The sequence below is a fragment of the Vidua chalybeata genome, chromosome 27 (genome assembly GCF_026979565.1).
Source record: "Vidua chalybeata isolate OUT-0048 chromosome 27, bVidCha1 merged haplotype, whole genome shotgun sequence".
In the NCBI taxonomy this organism is placed as follows: domain Eukaryota; kingdom Metazoa; phylum Chordata; class Aves; order Passeriformes; family Viduidae; genus Vidua; species Vidua chalybeata.
This window is the reverse complement of record NC_071556.1, coordinates 5,264,248-5,284,160: the sequence shown is the minus strand read 5'-3', so window position 1 is coordinate 5,284,160 and position 19,913 is coordinate 5,264,248. Positions and strand designations below refer to the sequence as shown.

Here is a 19,913-nt window from a genome sequence, read left to right as displayed (position 1 = left end):
CGGGGAGGGGGCGGGGCGGCGGGCCGGGCCCGGCTGCTCGCGGCGGTTCCCCGGGGCCGGGCCGCGGCGGCTCCGCCCGGGGCCGGCTGAGGTGATGGCGGCGCGGGGAGGGGCCGGCCCCGCCGCCCTTATCCGCCCGCGCAGGCCGCGCTGGGGCCGCAGATAGGGGGGGCCCGGCGGGAGGAAGCGGGGGAGGCACGGCGGCCGGCGGAGCCGGTTCTGCGGCCCGGCCGGCTCAGGGCCGGGACTCGCGGCGGGGCCGGGCGGGGCCGGGCGGCGGCAGCGGGAGCGGGAGCGGGAGCAGGGCCCGGCGCTACCGGGGCAGGGACCAGGTCCCGGGGCCGGCCTGGGTCTGAGCTGCGCGCTCCGCTCCGCTCCGGTTCGGTCCGGTTCGGTCCGGCTGCTGCACCGGGGTCAGTCCCGGTGGGGTCTGGGATCGTTCCCGCTGGGATTTAATCCTGGGATCGCTCCCATTGGGAATTGGGATCGTTCAGATGGGATCTGGGATTGTTCCCATTGGGATTTAACCCTGGGATCGTTCCCATTGGAGTCTGGGATCGTTCCCATTGGGATTTGGGATTGTTCCCACATGGATTTAACCCTGGGATCGTTCCCATTGGGATCGTTCAGATGGGGTCTGGGATTGTTCCCATTGGGATTTGGGATCGTTCCCATTGGGATTTAACCCTGGGATCGTTCCCATTGGGATTTGGGATAGTTCCCGCTGGGATTTGGGATTGTTCCTATTGGGAATTGGGATTGTTCAGATGGGATCTGGGATCATTCCCACGTGGATTTAACCCTGGGATCATTCCTGGTGGGATTTGGGATCGTTCAGATGAGGTCTGGGATCATTCCCGGTGGGATTTGGGATCATTCCCACATGGATTTAACCCTGGGATCATTCCTGGTGGGATTTGGGATCGTTCCCACATGGATTTAACCCTGGGATCGTTCCCATTGGGATCTGGGATCGTTCAGATGGGGTCTGGGATCATTCCTGGTGGGATTTGGGATCGTTCCCACATGGATTTAACCCTGGGATCGTTCCCATTGGGATCTGGGATCGTTCAGATGGGGTCTGGGATCATTCCCGGTGGGATTTGGGATCGTTCCCATTGGGATTTAACCCAAATTTTTCGTGATTTTTTGGTGGAATGTTTGGGATTTTTTTTGGAAATTTTTAGGGGATTTTTGGGGAGGAATTTTTGGGACTATTTAGGGGATTTTTGAGGGGGAATTTTGGGGTTTTTTTGGAGTTCTTGGTGAACTTTTCTGGAATTTTGGGAGGATTTTTTTGGGGAGTTTATGGGGAACTTTGAGGGGATTTTGGGGAATTGGGGGATTTTGGAGCTGTTTTGGGGGATCTTTGGAGATTTTCTGTGGATTTTTAGGGGGGATTTTTTTTTTAATTTTGTAAACTTTTGAGGATTTTTTTTTCATTTTTGGGGAATTTTGGGGGATTTTTCAGAGTTTTGGGGCATATTTTGAGGAATTATTGGGAGATTCTTCAGGAATGGGATCCAGAGGGAAAACAGCTGCGGGCTCTGGACAGAAATCCCATTTTTTTTTTACACCATCTACACCAGGGATGGATTTTAGGGAGAAATCCTGGTTATTCCATGAAAAATCCTGGGAAAAAACTCTACAATTCCCTAAATGAATCCTAATTTTCAGGATTTTGTGCTCGTTTCTCCAGAGAATTCCATGATTTTAGGAGGCAAAAAAAAAAATATCAATGAAATCAACCCGCAGAGAAAATCCTGGATTTTCCCGTTTTCCTCCAAAATCCCAAAGAATTTCAGCTCCTCCTTCCCAGCCCTGCTCCATGAACAAAAAAAAAAAATAAAAAAGAAGGAAAAGCTCCCACAAAAAGCTATTAAATAATTTAATATACAATGGTAAAAAGCTCTGTACATTGGAATTTCCGTGGGGAATTTGGGAATTCCGGAGGAGCCCCCGGAATTCCCAAGGGATTTTCCGGCTCTTTCACCCATTCTGATGGATTTGCACGGGAGACTGAAGGCGGAAAAATTGGGAATTTTTGGGAATTCTGCTCCTTCCTCGGCTCTTTTCCCACGGAAAATTCCCTGGGGAATTCCCAAAGCTCGGCCCCAACCACAGCTCTCTGGAATTGGGATTTTTTTCCCCCTTTTTTTTCCGGGTTTTTCCCAAAGTTTTTGGGATTTGGCCGCCCTGGAAGTGCTCAAATCCAGGTGGGAGCAGCCTGGAATAGTGGAAGTGTCCCTGCCCTAGGATTGGGATCATCCCGAGGCTTTTCCAGCCCAAAATTTGGGAATTTGATCCCAAAATTCCAAGCTAGATCTGAGTTGGGCCTGAAATTCCAGAATATTCTGGAACATTCCGGAGTTAGAAAGGAAAATTTGGATTTCCTGGATGGGATTTGGGAATTTTCAGCCTTTCCCAACCCAGGAAAATTCCAAGGAAAAAAAATTCCAAGGAATTGTTGCACCCCAGAGGAAATAAAAACTGGGAATGTGCTTCCCAAAAAACTGAAAAAACTGGGAAAACTCCCCCAGTTCCCGATGAAAATCCCCAGATCCCAAAATTCCTGGGATGGTTCTGTCTCAGTGGGATCCCAAATATCCCAAAAAAACCCCTCGGGAGCCTCTGGAATTTCCCACAGGAATTCCAGCCCTGCATTCAGGCTGGAAAATCCCTGGATTTGGGAATTTTTGGGGATTTTTTTTCCCTGTTTTTTTTGAGTTCCAACAGCACCGAGGGTTTTGCTTAATCCCCAAAAAATCTGGAATAAAAACTCCCAATCCTCAGTCCCCAAGAATTCCAGGGATTTCCAGGTCCTTTGGAGTTTTCCAAGAGATTTAGGACCAGGATTTCCATGGAAAAAAAAGAAAAAAAAAACCTGGAAAATCCCAATTTTTGGGAATGGGACCAAAAAAACCTCATCCCTGGAATGAATTCCAGAGGGAAAAATTGAGGAATCTGAGGAATTTCAGTGGAAAAAATTCCTTGCTCTAGAAAAAGATGGGATTTGGGAAGGAAAAACGCTGGGAACGAGGGGATTTTAAAGGGATTTTTAAAGGGAATTTTAAGGTTCCTTCCCCATCCATTGGGATTAAAAATTCCCAAAAACCTCTGGAAGTTTCAGGGGTTTTGGTTTTCCTCTCTCCAAGAATTCCAGAGTTCTTTTCCCTCCCCCTTTCCCAGAAATCTGGAGAAATTCCAACTGGGAAAAACAACTCCATTCCACCCCAGGCACTGCTGGGATCCTGGAAGAACTTCCAGCTTTTTTTCTGGGATTCAGCATTCCCAGATTTCTGGGAAATCCAAAACAACTGGGCTAAACCCAGGGAATTTAACCTGGAAAAGGGAATTTTGTGCCAAGGGCAAGGCTGGAATTCCATCCCAGACTTCTGGATCAGGATTATTCCCAGGATTTGGGAATCCTTAAGGCACAGGTGGTGCCTCCAGCCTGGAAAAATTTGGGATCAGCAGGAAAATTCCGGATTTTTCCCAATGCCAACGGCGTGGGGAGAGCTGTGGCTGCTGGAGGGACATCCCAGGAAATCCCGGATTTCCTCCTTCCCAAAAAAAATGGGAATTTCCCCTCGGGGAATTCCAGCTGGGAATCCAATCCATTATTTCCTCATCCTGTTATCCCCGAGGATTTGGAGCTTCCCGCCGGAATTCCCAGCCTTTCCTGGGAATTCCCTCCAGGATCAAACCTTGGGATTCACCTGGACATTCCCACCTGGAAAAGCAGCTCCGGAGGCTCTGGGAATCCCTGGAAAATTCCTGGGTTTTTCTCACTGCCAGAGGGAATTCGGGAGCTTTTCCATGGGGTTTTTTTTTTTGTTTCTTTTCCCAAGTTTTTGATGCTTCTTTTTTTGTTTGTTTTTCCCCCCGGGATGTTGGTGGGGGATTATCCTGGAGTTTTCCTGGAGTTTTCCTGGAGTTTTCCTGGAATTCACAGCAGACTGGCCAGGCTGGTGGTGGGGCCGTTCTGGGCCTGGAACTGGACTGGGGGGGGTCCATCCGTCCACTGCAAGGGAAAAACGGGATCAGAATCCCGGGAAAAATTCCCAGAAAATTCCCTCGGGATCCTGGAATTCCCAGGGAAACCCTCCCTGCCCCAGGGATCCCAAATTCCAACCCCACATCCTGCTGGGATTTGGTTTTTCCAGGTTGTTTTTTTTTGGATTTCAAAGCCAAAATCCCAGGAAAAATGGGGAAAAATCCCTCAGGATTACAGAATTCCCAGGGAATCCCACATCCCACCAGGGAACCCTCCTGGGATTTGGTTTTCCAGGGTTTTTTTTTTTAGGATTTCAAAGCCAAAATCCCACTGGGAGGGATTTGGATGATGCAGAGGGAAAAAAAATCCCAACTTTGGATGCGACAGCACTAAAAAAAACCCTTTTAAAATCCCATTATTCCCAGCCATATCCCGATTTTCTGTGGGATATTTCCAAGGGATTTCTTTTTTTTTCCTGGGAATGCCAGATGCAGGATTCCAGGGACTGGGAGGGATTTGGATGATGCAGAGGGAGGAAAATCCCAACTTTGGATGCGACAGCACTAAAAAAAACCATTCAAAAAACCCCTATAAAAATGAGCTGAAGGTCGTTTTTGCCATGGGAATGTTGGGAATGTTGGGAATGTTGGGAATGTTGGGAAGTGCCGGGCTCTGACCGTGATCAGGTTGTGCTCGGGGAGGCTGCAGGCCTCGATGTGGTCCTGGAGCAGCTGCTGGGAGAAGTTCTGGTGCATCTGGGCGGCCTCGTGGGCATCCATGGCATTGCCACACGCCTTGTTCAGGTCTGGAAAAGGTGGGAAAATCCTGGGATTCATCCCACTCCCACCTCGGCACTCCCCTCATCCCAAAAAACCTCCCTGCCCTCGGGTTCTGCACCTCAATTTCAGGCAAAACCTGCCCCAAAAGCTCCACGGAGATCCCAAATTTTTCCCTGATTCCCAACTCCTTGGGATGGAGTTGGGATGGCAGCACCAAAATCCCAGGAATTGCCTGGATTGGGATTTTTTTTTGGGCTTTCCAGCCTCATCTGATGAGGCTGAAGGTGGAAAAATCCTGGGATTCATCCCATTCCCACCTCTGAACTCCCCTCATCCCAAAAAATCCTGCCCTGGGTTTGGGTTCTGCACCACAATCCCAAGGATTCCCTGGGATTGCAGGGAATAAAATCCCAAAATTGCCAAGGATTCCCTGGGATTGCAGGGAATAAAATCCCAAAATTGCCAGGGATTTCCCTGGGATTGCAGGGAATAAAATCCCAAAATTGCCAAGGATTCCCTGGGATGAGAAAGAATAAAATCCCAAGATTCCTAAAGATTCCTTGGATTCCCAAGGATCCCAAATCACCCCTGGAGCTGCACATTCCCACTCCCCCACACCCCTGGGATAATCCCCACATTTTCCCCTCATTCCCACCCTCCCAGAGGCTCTTTCCCAGATTTCCAGAATAATCCCAGATCCCAAATCACCCCTGGAGCTGCACATTCCCACCCTGGGATAATCCCTGTGTTTTCCCTGTAATTCCCACTCTCCCAGGGGCTCTTTCCCAGTTTTTTATGGATACTTCCCCGCTCCCAGATCCCGGATTTTACCCCGGAGCAGGGCGGAGGACCAGAGCTGCACGGACATGTCTGGGATCTTGCTGGCCAGCTGCATGGCTGGCACCACCATGTTGTTGCTTTCCTAGGGAAAAATCGGGAAGGGAAAAGGAAAAAAATTGGGATTTGGGGAATTTTCCCTGCCCTTTCCAGCACGGATTGAGTGGAAAAGATGGAAAATTCCCGGTGGGAAATTGGATTTTTGTCGCTGTGCTCGATGGGATGGAAGGGGGGAAAATGCTCAAGATTCCCAAGGGTTTCTTGGGATTGAAGGGAATAAAATCCCAAAATTCCCAAGGAATCCATGCTGTGGAAGGGAATAAAATCCCAAAATTCCCAGGGATTCCCTGGGATGGAAAGGAATCAGATCCCAAGGATTTCCTGGGGTTGAAAGGAATAAAATCCCAAGATTCCTAAAGATTCCTTGGGATGGAAGGGAATAAGAGTCCCAAGAATTCCTTAGGATTTCCAGGGAGTAAAACCCCAAGATTCCCAAGGACTCGCTGGGATTGCAGGGAATAAAATCCCAAGACTGCCAGGGATTGCCTGGGATGGAAAGGAATAAAATCCCAAGATTCCTAAAGATTCCTTGGGATTGTAGGGAATAAAATCCCAGGATTCCCTGGGACTGCAGGGAAGGAATGGAAGGGGCATCCCAAAGCTCCATCCTGGGAATTCCAGGTTGGGAACAATCCCATCTTTCCAGTCTCTGCCTGGGAATTCCCAGGGAATTGTGCCACAATTCCTCCCAGACCAATCCACACTGACAGCTTCCCCTTTTCCATGTTTTTTTTTTCCCAGGAATTACAGCCTGGATCCTTCCAGAACACATCCCAAACCCACCCTTCCTAAAATTCCACAAAAATCCAAATTCTAGGATGATCCAGAGGGAAAAAAATTCCCAATTTTGGATGCAACAGCACTAAAAAAAACCCTTTTAAAATCCCATTATTCCCAGCCATATCCCGATTTTCTTTGGAATTTTCTCAGGGATTTTAAAATCCCATTATTCCCACCCATATCCCGATTTTCTTTGGGATTTTCTGATGATTTGTTCTGAGAATGCCAATTCCAGCATTCCAGGGATTGGTTTCTTCCCTCTGGGATGATCCAGAGGGGAAAAAAAAAAATCCCAATTTTGGATGCGACAGCACTAAAAAAACCCTTTTAAAATCCCATTATTCCCACCCATATCCCGATTTTCTTTAGAATTTTCTCAGGGATTTTTTGGGGATTTGTTCTGGGAATGCCAGTTCCAGGCTTCCAGGGACTGGGAGGGATTTGGATGATCCAGAGGGGAAAAAAAAATCCCAATTTTGGATGCGACAGCACTAAAAAAACCCTTTTAAAATCCCATTATTCCCACCCATATCCTGATTTTCTTTGGAATTTTCTCAGGGATTTTTTGGAGATTTGTTCTGGGAACAAATCCCATTATTCCCAGGCACATCCTGATTTCCTTTGGGATTTTTTTGGGGTTTTCCTGGGGATTTCTGGGGGGTTTTTCTGGGAATGCCAGCTGCAGGATTCAGGGATGCAGGGCCCCGGGAGTCACCCTGTGGTTGCCCAGCACGTAGAAGATGTGGCCCAGCAGCACCAGCGAGCAGGCCGTCAGGCGGTTCAGGTCCTCGGCGTTCGACATCTTCAGCGTCTCCCGCAAAAAACGCCTGGAAAAAACACGGGGGAAAAACGGGAAAAATGGGAAAAAACGGGACTGGGCCCTGCCCGAGCGGCCTGGCAGCTGGGATAAAGGAGCTCGGAGCAAGGGAATTCCTGAGTTTGCTCTGGGATTGGGCCCTTGGAAGGTGCAGAGCCTCGGGGTGGAAAGGAATGAGAGGCACGAGATTCCCAAGGATTCCTTGGGATTGCGGGCATTAAAATCCCAAGTTTCCCAAGGATCGCAGGGAATAAAATCCCAGAATTCCCAAGGATTACAGGGAATAAGATCCCAAGATTCCCTGGGATTGCAGGCAATAACTTTCCCAACATTCCCAAGGATTGCAGGGAATAAGATCCCAAGATTCCCTGGGATTGCAGGGAATAAAATCCCAAAATTCCCAAGGATTGCAGGGAATAAGATCCCAAGATTCCCTGGGATTGCAGGGAATAAAATCCCAAAATTCCCAAGGATTGCAGGGAATAAGATCCCAAAATCCCCTGGGATTGCAGGGAATAAGATCCCAAAATCCCCTGGGATTGCAGGGAATAACATTCCCAAGATTCCCAAGGATTGCAAGCAATAACATTCCCAAAATTCCCAAGGATTGCAGGGAATAAAATCCCAAAATTCCCAAGAATTGCAGGTAATAACTTTCCCAACATTCCCAAGGATTGCAGGGAATAAAATCCCAAAATTCCCAAGGATTGCAGGGAATAAGATCCCAAGATTCCCTGGGATTCCAGGGAATAATATTCCCAAGATTCCCAGGGATTCTTTGGGACTGCAGGGAATGAGATCCCAAGGATTCCCTGGAATTGAAGGGAATAAAATGCCTAAATTCCCAAGGATTCATGGAAATAAAAGTCCAAGATTCTCAAGGATTCCTTGAGGATTCCTAAGGATTGCAGGGATACACATTCCCAAGGATTCCTTGGGATTGAAGGGAATAAGATCCCAAAATTCCCAAGGATTCCCAGGGACTGCAGGGAATAAGATCCCAAAATTCCCAAGCACTGCAGGGAAACACAATCCCAAAGATTCCTTGGGATCGCAGGGAACAACATTCCCAGGATTCCCAGGGAAGGAGCTCAATCCCCACCACATCCCTGCTCTTCCCCCCTGGCCAATCCAGGAGGAATCCGTGGGAATGGGATGGAAACGAAGCCTTGGCATTCCCACTGCGATCCCAAAAAGCCAGCCTGAGTTTTCCCACATTTTTCCCACGTTTTTCCCACATTTTCCCCACATTTTCCCAAGGGTCGGACTCACTTGGCCTCGTTGTATCTTCCCTGGAAGAAGGAGAAGAGCCCTCGGATGTAGAACGCTGCGGCCCGGAGACAGTGGGAACTATGGAAAATAAAAAAAAAACATGGATACCTCAGGATCCCACCCCAATTCCCAGGAATTCCAGCCCAAAAATCCAACCTCCAAGCAAAATATTCCATTTCAGCCCCATCCCGAGTTTTGCCTTGGAGTTAGGTTGGATTTTTCCCCCTCATTTGTTGAAAATCCTGCTGCAAATCCGTCATTCCCGGCCCGGGATGTTGGGATTTGTGGGAATTCTCACCTCACTGGGAAGTTGTGGTCGGGATTTATCCTTTCCAATAAACTGTAGAGCTGGAAAATGAGAGAGGAAAAGGGAAAAATGAATTTTCCAAGGAAAAACCAACGCCAAAACAGTGAAATCCCACCCAAACCAGCCCAAGTTTATCCCAATATTGGGAATTTTTGGCTTGTTTTGATCCCAAAAATCCAAGTTTTATCTCAAGTCTCCTCCAATTCCACAGCATTTCCTGGATAATCATATTCCCAAGGAAAACTTGGAGCTGGTGGATCTGGTAATGAATCTGATATTGGATTTGATTAATTAAAACTACAATTAAATTAAAGAATTCACAATTTTAAAGCTATTTTTTTGCTTCCCGAAGGTTTTTTCCCAAATTTTGTGTGCAGGAAGTAAAATCTCTGTGGAGAATCTTCCCAAGGCAAACCCCTGAGGGCTCTGAGAGGCGGAAAATAAGGAATTTTGGGAATAAAACAGCAAAACTCAGGAGCAAATCCCTATTTTTGATTATTTCTGTGATGTCCTGAAACTACTGGATATGGAAAATGATGGAAATGGATGGAAAATGGATGGAAAATGAAGCCAAGGGATTGAGTAAGAGATGAAAGAGTTAAACTTCATTCCCATGGGAAGAATTCTGGGAATAATTCAGAATATTTGGAATTTTCCAGATGATTCCTCAGGAATTCCCACTCCTCTCATGAGGGAGCTGCTGCCAGCAAGGCCCTGATGGAAAAAAACACCCAGAAAAAGGCAAATCCCAGGAATTTTCTCCACAGAAAAGCAGGATTTGAGAGAAAGAGCGGAAAAAATTGTGGGAATAATCCAGAACTTTCAGAGTTTTCCAGATGATTCCTCAGGAATTCTCACTCCCCTGATGAACGAGCTGCTGCCAGCAAGGCCCTGATGGCAAAAATACCCAGAAAAAGCCAAATCCCAGGAATTTTCTCCACAGAAAGTTGGGATTTCTCACTCCCCTCATGAAGCAGCTGCTGCCAGCAAGGCCCTGATGGCAAAAATACCCAGAAAAAGGCAAATTCCAGGAATTTTCTCCACAGAAAGTTGGGATTTCTCACTCCCTGATGAAGGAGCTGCTGCCAGCAAGGCCCTGATGGAAAAAATACCCAGAAAAAGCCAAACCCCAGGAATTTTCTCCACAGAAAATTGCTATTTCTCACTCCCCTCATGAAGCAGCTGCTGCCAGCAAGGCCCTGATGGCAAAAACACCCAGAAAAAGGCAAATCCCAAGAATTTTCTCCACAGAAAACTAGGATTTCTCACTCCCCTCATGAAGCAGCTGCTGCCAGCAAGGCCCTGATGGCAAAAATACCCAGAAAAAGCCAAATTCCAGGATTTTTCTCCACAGAAAACTGGGATTTGGGGAGAGCCCAGCTCACCTCCTGGTGCCGATTCCCCTCCCGGATGTAGACGCTGGCCAGGTTGGTGACAATAAACGCCCACAGCTCCTGGTGGGTTGTGAGCTGGAAAGGAGAAAAATCCCCAAATATTTCAGTCTTTTCTTCACAATTCATTCATTCCCATTAAATAATCCTGGCTAAAACGATCACATATTGATATTTTAGTGTTAAACCCCCCCCCCCGCCCCGATCCAAGGAATATCGTTAATAAATAATGGAATCAAGGAAGGTTTCCCTTCCAAATTCACATTGCCATCCCCAAGTTTCCAGGAGAAAATTTGGGAATAAAATCTCACCCTCAGTGCTGTAGTGAATTGTGCTTCTGCATTATCCATGCAGTTGACAGAGATGCAGTAGAGACCCTGGAAAATAAAGGATATATTTGGGAATGCAGCTCAAAACATTCCCAAATCCATGGAAATATTGGGATAACAGCAGGAAAAAGAGACCAACGAGGGGAAAATCAGGAATCTCCACAAAATGTCCTTTAAAATAAATTATTTGTGGGAAAAAAAAAAAAGCTTCATTTACCTTAAAAAAATCTTTCTTAAAATCATGGAAAACTCATTATTCCCTACAAAAACCCTTCCCCTGCCACAATTCCCACAGAAAACCATCTCCAGTGGGCACAGCTGAAATCCCTGGATTTCCCTTTTTCCAGCTGATTCCTCCCAAATTCCCCCTCCCTTCATGAGGGAGCTGCTGCCAGACAAGGCCTTGATGGCAAAATTACCCAGGAAAAGCCAAATCCCGGGAATTTTCTCCACAGAAAAGTGGGATTTTCTCTCCAGGAACTGCTGGAACAACTTGGCATAGTGGGAAGTGCCCCTGCCCACCCAAGCCACCCTGGAATTCTGTTTCCAAAGGGTTCTAAGGCAGGGATGAGCTCCCCCAGCAGTGCAGGCTGCAGATGTGTAATTCCCAGGGAATCTCCTCTCTGGCATTCCGTGTGGGATGCAGAATTCCCAGTTTTCACCCCAAAAACTCACCAGGAGCGTGTGCAGCTGGGCAGCGTGGTTGGAAAAGAGCCTGGGAGACTGCTGGCACAGCTGGCAGACCTGGGAAATCTGGGAAAGGACACAATTCCCTGTTTTTCACCCTTCAGTGCTCCAAACCCCGCTCCTTGCACCCCTCACGGATGCAGGGATCGGCTCCAGGATCTCCAGCCCTGGGTAAAAGGGGAGGCTGGATGTGCTGCCAGCACAGGAAAAGGGATTCCCTCACATCCCTCCCACATTCCAGCTGCTCTGGAATGGTTTCCTCCACCCCCTGGAATTCACAGCCACGGGTGCCTCCTGAAACGCTCCAGATTCTCCAGGAAAAGCGGGATAAGACCTCCCAAAATCTGGGATTGGGATGAGTTTCAGGAGACTGAAGCAGGAGGCTGAATCCCTCCCCATTCCCAGCACATTCCCAGTAAAGCTGACAGCAGGGATTGGATGATCCAGTCCCGGGATGGATTCCCAGGATTTTAAAATGATTGGAAAAATGGGGGGAAAAAATGTCCAGTTTCCTCTGGAACAGCACAAATCAACCAGGAAAGAGCAGGAAAAGCAGGAATGTGAAAAGCTGGGAAACACCTGCACAAGGCAGGAACTGGAAGAGGAAGAGGAAGAGGAAGGAGCCACTCTGGAATGGATGGAATGGGAAAAAACCACTGCAATCAGCCTGGAATTGCCACCAGGAAGGTGTCAATCCACTCAACTATTGATTATTCCATGATCAATTCCAAAGTGCCCTTAAATAAATACTTAAGAGGAGCCAATCCCACATTTCCCAAGTCCTGAACCCCACCAAAGCTGGCTGAATCCATGATTAACCCAGCAGGAATTCCCACCTGAGCCCAAAACTGCAATTCCCACATTTTAAAGGCTGTTCCTGCAGAATATTCCCATTTTTTGGGAGCCACTCCCAGCCAGGAAATGCTGGAATTCCCATGTTTTGCAGGCTGTCCCTGCAGAATATTCCCATTTTTTGGGAGCCATTCCCAGCAGGAAATGCTGGAATTCCCATGTTTTGCAGGCTGTTCCTGCAGAATATTCCCATTTTTTGGGAGCCATTCCCAGCAGGAAATGCTGGAATTCCCACGTTACCTCCTGCAGGGCTGTGGCTTTGTGTCCCGTGACCAGCCTGCACATGATGATGTGTTCCAGCAGAATCACTTGGAATGAGGACAGGATGGGGCTGCAGTCCAGCACTGGGAAAGGAGCAGGAGCAATTCCATCAGGCATTTATGGAATGTTTCAAATCCCACCCAAAAAAAAAAAGAAAAAACCCAAAAAAGTTGATTTTTGTACTCCAAAGCCACCACCTGGCCTTAAAATCAGGGGTTTAATTTTAGTTTTAGTCTTAGGCTGACCCAGCAACTCAACAAGGCTGTGGGATGGGTTTAAATGAGGAGTAAATAATGGGATTTTCCTGGAATCCAGCTGAATTCCAAGCCCTTTTTCCTTACTTTTGAGCTTCTCCAGCTGCATGAGGGCTTTGTCCGTGTACTTCTGAGCCTTCTCCAGGTAGCCTGCCTGCATGGAATGCATCACTGTCACCTGCAGGGAAGCACAGCAAGGGTTATCCACCTGGGCAACTCCCCTGGGATGCAATTCCCACAGCAGAAATCCCTGGGAAGCTCTGGAGCACCCCAGGACAGTGGGAGGTGTGACTGACAGGGTGGGAATGGATGATTTTAAAGCTCCTTCCCATTCCCAACCACTCCACAATTCCCAAAATTTGTCTGGGCAGAGAGGGAAGGGCAGGGAATTCACAGAATTCCTCAAATCCCAGATTTTTAACATCACCAAGGATTGGAACAAAATCCTTCAGCAATTCCAAGTCCAGCTCGCCTCATATTGATAAAACTAAGCCAAAGTGGTTCTGCTTTGTACAAATGACTCAATTTTCATTTGACTCAGGAATTAATTAATTAACTAGTGAGTTATTAATTAATTAATCCCCATTTCCAGGCTGGAATCTCCTCACACACTGAGCAGCCCCCTCACCATCACCCCATGGACACTGAGGGGGGAAAAAGCACCAAACAGTTGATAAAGTTAAGCCAAAGTGCTTTTTCTTTTGTATACATAACTCCATTTTCATCTGAGTTGGGTGTTAAATAATAAATTAATTAACCATTTATTAAGTAATTCCCATTTCTAGGCTGGAATCTCCTCACACACTGAGCAGCTCCCTCAGCATCACCCCATGGACACTGAGGGGGAAAAAAGCACCAAACAGTTGATAAAATTAAGCCAAAGTGGCTCTGCTTTCTACAAACAACTCCATTTCCATTTGAGTCAGGTACTAATTAATAAATCATTTAATAACTAATTAACTGATCCCCATTTCCAGGCTGGAATCTCCTCACACACTGAGCAGCCCCCTCAGCATCACCCCGGGGTCACTGAGGCAAAAACAGCCCAAAGCAGCAACAAACCCCATCCCTGCCGGCTCCAAACCACTCATTAACCCTCATTAACAGGCAATTAGCACTAACGAGGAGCTCTCACCAGGTAGACCAGCACACACATGTGCTCCTTGGGCAGCCAGTGGAAGAGGTCGGCGGGGTTGCTGGGCAGGATCTCGTCGTCGTGCAGGGTGGAGATGGTTTGGATGCACTGCTGCAGCTGCTTCAGGCACGGCTTCACGCTCTTCACCTGCCAGGACACAATTCCCAGAGGGAATTCCTCACATTCCTGCTGCTGGAGTGCTCTGGGAGAGGGGAAACTTCCCAGCAGAGTGGGAATTCCCACACTGAGGGGGTTGGTTTAGGATTGACGACGCTCAGTGCCTCACGGGGGTGAGCGGCCCCAAGGGATGCTCAAAATATTCCCAAAATCCCCCAAAAATCCCTGTTATTCCCTCCAACACACCAGAGACCACCATGGATATAAAAATATTAACACGATTTCCTCACTTTTCATTTAATTTGGGAATAAAACCAACAGGAGTTCGCTTCCATTATAAAGAAACACCCCGAAAATCCCCTCAGGGCTGATTTTTTAGGGAATATCCCTGTCCCAAATTCCCAGCTGGAACGTGGGATGCCAGAGACCACCATGGATATAAAAATATTAACACGATTTCCTCACTTTTCATTTAATTTGGGAATAAAACCAACAGGAGTTCACTTCCATTATAAAGAAACACCCTGAAAATCCCCTCAGGGCTGATTTTTTAGGGAATATCCCTGTCCCAAATTCCCAGCTGGAACGTGGGATGCCAGAGACCACCATGGATATAAAAATATCATGGACAACATCTCTTAATTACCATAATTTCCTCACTCTTCATTTAATTTGGGAATAAAACCAACAGGAGTTCGCTTCCATTATAAAGAAACACCCCGAAAATCCCCTCAGGGCTGATTTTTTAGGGAATCTCCCTGTCCCAAATTCCCAGCTGGAAGGTGGCACGTACCTGGCCGGCATCCAGGTAATGTGTGACCTGCAGGACCAGGAAGAAGACCCTGAGGGATTCCTTCTGGATGGGATTGCCCTGCCAGTTCTCCACGATCTGCCCGCAGAGCGTCAGCAGCGGGTGAACCTCCTGCAGCTTCCTCTCCATCAGCAGCAGCTGCAATTCCCAAGGAAAATCCAGCTTTTGGCAGGAGAAACCCTCAGGGAATGACAATTTTCCACGGAAAATGGGGCTGCCTCAAGCCTGGAATTGCCCAAAGCCAGGCTGGAGCTGCCTGGGATCGTGGAAGGTGTGCCTGGTTCTTCCAAGCCAAACAATTCCATGGATTCTCCAGTTCCATGGATTCTCCAATTCCAGGAATTAGGATTGGAATATTCATCTGATTCCCACCGCCCTTTCACCCCACCAGCTTTTCCATCCCTCATTACAAAAGCTCCAGTGAAAATTTGCAATGATCCTCATATTTTTCTCAGAAAAAAAAAAATTAAAAAGCTGAATTTATCCATAGGAATCTTGCTTATCCCCCCTCCCCCCCCAAAAAATCCTCTGGAATTTGCAATTAAACAGGAAATAATTTATTTTAAAAAGACTTGCAACTCACCATCCCCTTGCTGAGCAGAAAGAGAGCTCTGGAATGAAAAAAAAAAAAAAATTCGAAAAGAAATTACTCCATCCACAAAAAAAAAACCACCAAGAAAGAAACAAATTTGCCATTTTCTCCCTCTAAAAACAGGGAAAAAAGACATTTAAGGGAGCTGATAAGAGGAATTCCCAGGGAATTGAAGGAGAGAATTCAGGGAGGAAGTCCCAGGAATTCTGGCAGGAAATCCCAAGGGGCTCAAGGAAGAAAGCCTAGGGAATTCAGGCAGGAAATCCCAGGGAATTTGGGGAGAAAATCCAGGCAGGAAATCCCAGGAAACTCATGGATGAAATCCCAGGAATTCAGGTGAGAAATCCCAGGGAATTCAGGAAGGGAATCCCAAGGAATTCAGGAAGGGAATCCCAGGAAACTCGGGATGAAATCTCAGGAATTCAGGCAAGAAATCCGAGGAAATTCTGGGAGAAAATCCCAGGAATTAAAGCAGGAAATCCCAGGAAACTCAGGCAGGAAATCCCAGGAAACTCGGGGATGAAATCCCAGGAAACTCGGGGATGAAATCCCAGGAAACTTGGGGATGAAATCTCAGGAACTCAGGCAGGAAATCCCAGGGATCCCTCTGGAATTCTCACCTGGTGTACTCGGAGCCCACCACGCGCGCGTACTCCGCCCCCACGCCCAGCAGGTCACAGGCCGACACCAAATCCTTCTCCAGCGTGTGGAGTTGCTGAAATGGGAATAAAAAAAAAAGCCACAAAAACTCAGGATTTGCTCCATGAATCCCAAGAAAATGCCATTATCACTGGATTTACAAATTCCTGCTCCTTAAAGGGGTTTCAGACCCGTTTCCCAAAGACATCTGTGGCGTTTCCAAGGATTTGTCTGAGCCCAGAAGGATTTTTTCCCCTTCAAATTCCGAATCAATGAGAAATTGGTTAAAAATTGGAGGCAGATCATGCAAAGGGTGAAAATCCGGTGCTGATCAGATCCCAACAGCTAAAAAAGCCAGGGATTGTCACACTGGAGCAAGAGTTTTCCCAGCAAGAGGAGCCTCCAAGGTGTGTTCCCAAATTTTATCCCTTTCCCAAACCCAGGTGAGAATTCAGGAAGAGAACAGGCTCCAAGGAAATGGGAAATCAGGGGAAAATGGGAAGCTGCAAGGAGAGGAAAAGCTTCAGAGTCCTCAGGATGAACTCCTGGAAAAATAAATGTTCCTAAATCCATAGGGAATTAAAGTTCTTTTTCCATAAACACACTTCAGTGTGTCTCTATTCCTGTAAATATTTTTAATTCAGAAATATTTTGGAGCGTATTCCAGACCAGAAACAAGAATTTTCCTTGGATTCTTTTCCTTGCTCCTTTTCCTGGTTACTTTTCCTACTCCTTCTCCCATCCCACATCCCTCATTAAACATAAAACAATCAACACTTCCAACCCCAGCAGGATTTGCTCTCCCTGCAAGCCCCAAAATGGATTTTTTTTTCCTCCATCCTCGGAATTCCAGGTTCCTAATTCCCACAGAGTGATCCTGGCTGATTCCTTGATCCAACACCAATTCCCAGCCCAGAATTGCCTTTTCCCTCTCTGTTAACAACAAAACTTTAGGGGATAAAGGGATAAAAAGCACCCATTAACAGCAATATTTTAGGGGATAAGAGAACGCAAGGCTTCCAGGCTGTTTTGAATGGGGATGCAGGACTTTTTCCAGGTTTTTTTTCCCAAGGAATTGCTGCTGCAAGGACTCACAGCCAGCTGGAAGAGCAGCCTGCAGTGCCAGTAGGGAGTCTGCTGGGAGATCTGGATGGCTTTGCGCAGCAGGGGCTTGGCCGTGTCCACGGAATTCTGCAACACAAAAGAGGCCAGGTCAGCACAAAGCAGCGACCCCGAGCTCCAGAGCCCCGGAATTCCCTGGGGAACCCCGGCCAGCCCGCAGGGAGGGATGGGTCAGAGCGCTGGAAGCAGGAAAAATCAACTGGGAGAAGTTGGGGCTGCTCCCTCCTTGGAACGTCCACGGTAGGGCTGGATGGGACTGGAGAGATCTGGGATTTGGGAGGATTGGAAAAATCTGGGATTGGGGAGAACTGGAGAAATCTGGGATTTGGGAGGATTGGAGAGATCTGGGATTGGGGAGAACTGGAGAAATCTGGGATTTGGGAGAACTGGAGAAATCTGGGCTTTTGGAGGATTGGAAAAATCTGGGATTTGGGAGGATTGGAGAAATCTGGGATTTGGGAGGATTGGAAAGATCTGAAATTTTGGGAGAACTGGAGAAATCTGGGATTTTGGGAGGATTGGAGAAATCTGGGATTTGGGAGAACTGGAGAAATCTGGGCTTTTGGAGGATTGGAGAAATCTGGGATTGGGGAGGATTGGAGAAATCTGTGATTTTGAAGGATTGGAGAAATCTGGGATTTTGAAGGATTGGAGAAATCTGGGATTTTGGAGGACTGGAGAAATCTGGGATTTGGGAGAACTGGAGAAATCTGGGATTTTGGGAGGATTGGAGAAATCTGGGATTTTGAAGGATTGGAGAAATCTGGGATTTTGGAGGACTGGAGAAATCTGGGATTTGGGAGAACTGGAGAAATCTGGGATTTTGGGAGGATTGGAGAAATCTGGGATTTTGGGAGCTGTCCCTGCACGTGGCAGGGTGGGATTGGATGGGATTTGATGGGATTTAAGGTCTTTCCAATCCAAACCATGCCAGGATACTGGCACTCAAAATCCCAGGAAATGGTTTTTGGAGGAAATCAGCACAATTTCCTAACAACAGAGATGAACCCAAAATTTGGGATGATCCAACTGCGGCTTTCCAATGAAGGAGCCTAAAACATGGAAAGGAAGACTTTGGACAAGGAATGGAGGGACAGGACACAGGGAATGGCTTCCCAGTTTTGGGGTTTTGGGATGGAATTCTTCCCTGGGAGGGCGGGATGGGGCTGGGATAGAATTCCCACTCATCCCTGGAACTGTCCAGGTTGGAGCAAGCTGGGATAAAAGTTGTCCTTCCCACAGAACTGGATGATCCTTCAGGTCCTTTCCAACCCAAATCACTCCAGGATTCCAAAATCATGGATTTCCCTCCCTCTCTCCCTCCCCTAAAATCAACATTTGTTCAATAAGGACCCAAAAATTTATTTGGCCAAGCAAAATCCTTTTGCAGTGCTGCAATTCCAGCAAAAACTTCCTCAACAAGGAAGGGGGAAAGCCTCCCGTGGCAGAAATCTGATTTTTCACAGGAATACCCCGTTCCAACCCCAAATTTGAGGGGCACAGAGGGGGTCTGGGGGGCTTCTCTCACCTCCTGGCAGTAGAGCTCCGACAGCAGACTGGCTGCCTCAAACTTCACATCTTCAAACTGGGGGATCTGGCACCAGGGTTAAGGGAACCACAAAATCCAGGTGGGAAAGAGCAGCAAAGCCTCCGAAACCGCTCAGGAAAATGGGGATGAGAGGGGATTTAAGGTCCCTTCCAACCCAAACTCTGTGGTTCTGTGAAAGCAGCGACGAAGCAGTAAAACCCTCCCAATTCCATGCCCCCACCCCCGGGCCCTTGAGGTGTTTTGGGAGTTTCCTTGGAGCTGTCCCGAGCTCAGAGCCCTTCCTGGATCCCGGGAAAAGGATACCTGCTGGGATATCAGCCACTGCAAGAGAACACAGCGGGTTAGGCCGGCACTAACACCCACCAGAACCGCCCTGACTCCCCCTCCCGCTCCGTGCCAGGAGCCTCCCACCGCCCCCTTGCCCTGATCCTCATCTTTCCCAGCTGCCAGCACCTCTCAGCCACCCCTTCCGCCGCTCTTTACCTTCTCCAAGTGCCCAGACGCCCGTCCCCGCCACCCCCAACCCTTTCTCCGTGCACTGGCACCCCCCGCTCCCCCTTCCCAAGCCCCCCGAGGCCGTCCCAGCCCCGCTCACCGCCTTCTCCAGGTGCCCGCGGGCCTGGTCGCCGTTGCGGGTGTGGTGGTAGAGGACGGAGCCGAGCTGGAGGTGCGTGCGGGCCTCCATGCGGGCCGGGGGCTTGCGGGGCAGCACGGCCTGCAGGCAGTGCACGCACAGCCGCACCTTGGGCGGGCTGGACGTGCGGAAATGTTCGGCCAGGCCCAGCAGCGCCAGGTACCACGACTCGCCCGCGGCCGCGCCGCCGCCCGACCCCGAGCCCGGCGCAGGCCCGGCTGCGCCGCCGCCGCCTCCGGCACCTCCGCCGCCGCCTCCTGCACCACCCGCGGCTCCCGCCGCCTCCCCAGAGCCGCTCCCGCCGCCTCCCGCCGGCTGCGGCGGCTGCTGAGGCGGCGGCGGCTGCTGAGGGGCCGCCGCGCCCGCCGCCACCGCCGCCATCTTGGGGCCGCCGACAACACCGCCGCGAGGCGCGGGGCACTACGGGACTTGTAGTCCGAACGCCTCAGGCGCGGAGGGGAAGTGGGAGTTGTAGTCTGCCCTTTCGCACCGATAGGATGCGGGGCGAACCGGGGAAGGAGCGTAGCGGCGGAGCCGCCAGAGCGCGGTGGTTCGGCCGCGCCGCGAGCGGGGCTCGGTGCGGCGGGAGGAGCGGGGAGAGCGGCGGGATGGCCCCCGGAGGGACTACATCTCCCAGGGGCGCTTGCACTGGCGCGGCCCCTGGCGCGGCGCGCCCGGCGCGGGGCATGCT

The 19,913-nt window shown here is 49.0% G+C and overlaps 1 protein-coding gene across 1 annotated transcript; it reads right to left on the bottom strand.

Moving 5' to 3' along the window:
- Positions 1-1,874: 1,874 nt before the first annotated feature.
- On the bottom strand, positions 1,875-19,603 carry MAU2 (MAU2 sister chromatid cohesion factor). Its single transcript, XM_053966056.1, has 19 exons — positions 19,184-19,603; positions 18,892-18,909; positions 18,568-18,633; positions 17,013-17,108; positions 15,899-15,993; positions 15,270-15,297; positions 14,669-14,824; positions 13,759-13,905; positions 12,711-12,801; positions 12,349-12,452; positions 11,245-11,322; positions 10,552-10,617; positions 10,235-10,318; positions 8,841-8,890; positions 8,543-8,620; positions 7,169-7,280; positions 5,608-5,698; positions 4,675-4,802; positions 1,875-4,024 (listed from the first exon to the last, which is right to left on the bottom strand). The coding sequence occupies exons 1-19, from the start codon at positions 19,601-19,603 to the stop codon at positions 3,950-3,952; spliced, it is 1,983 nt and encodes a 660-aa protein (XP_053822031.1). The 3' UTR covers positions 1,875-3,949.
- Between the last annotated feature and the right edge of the window lie 310 nt (positions 19,604-19,913).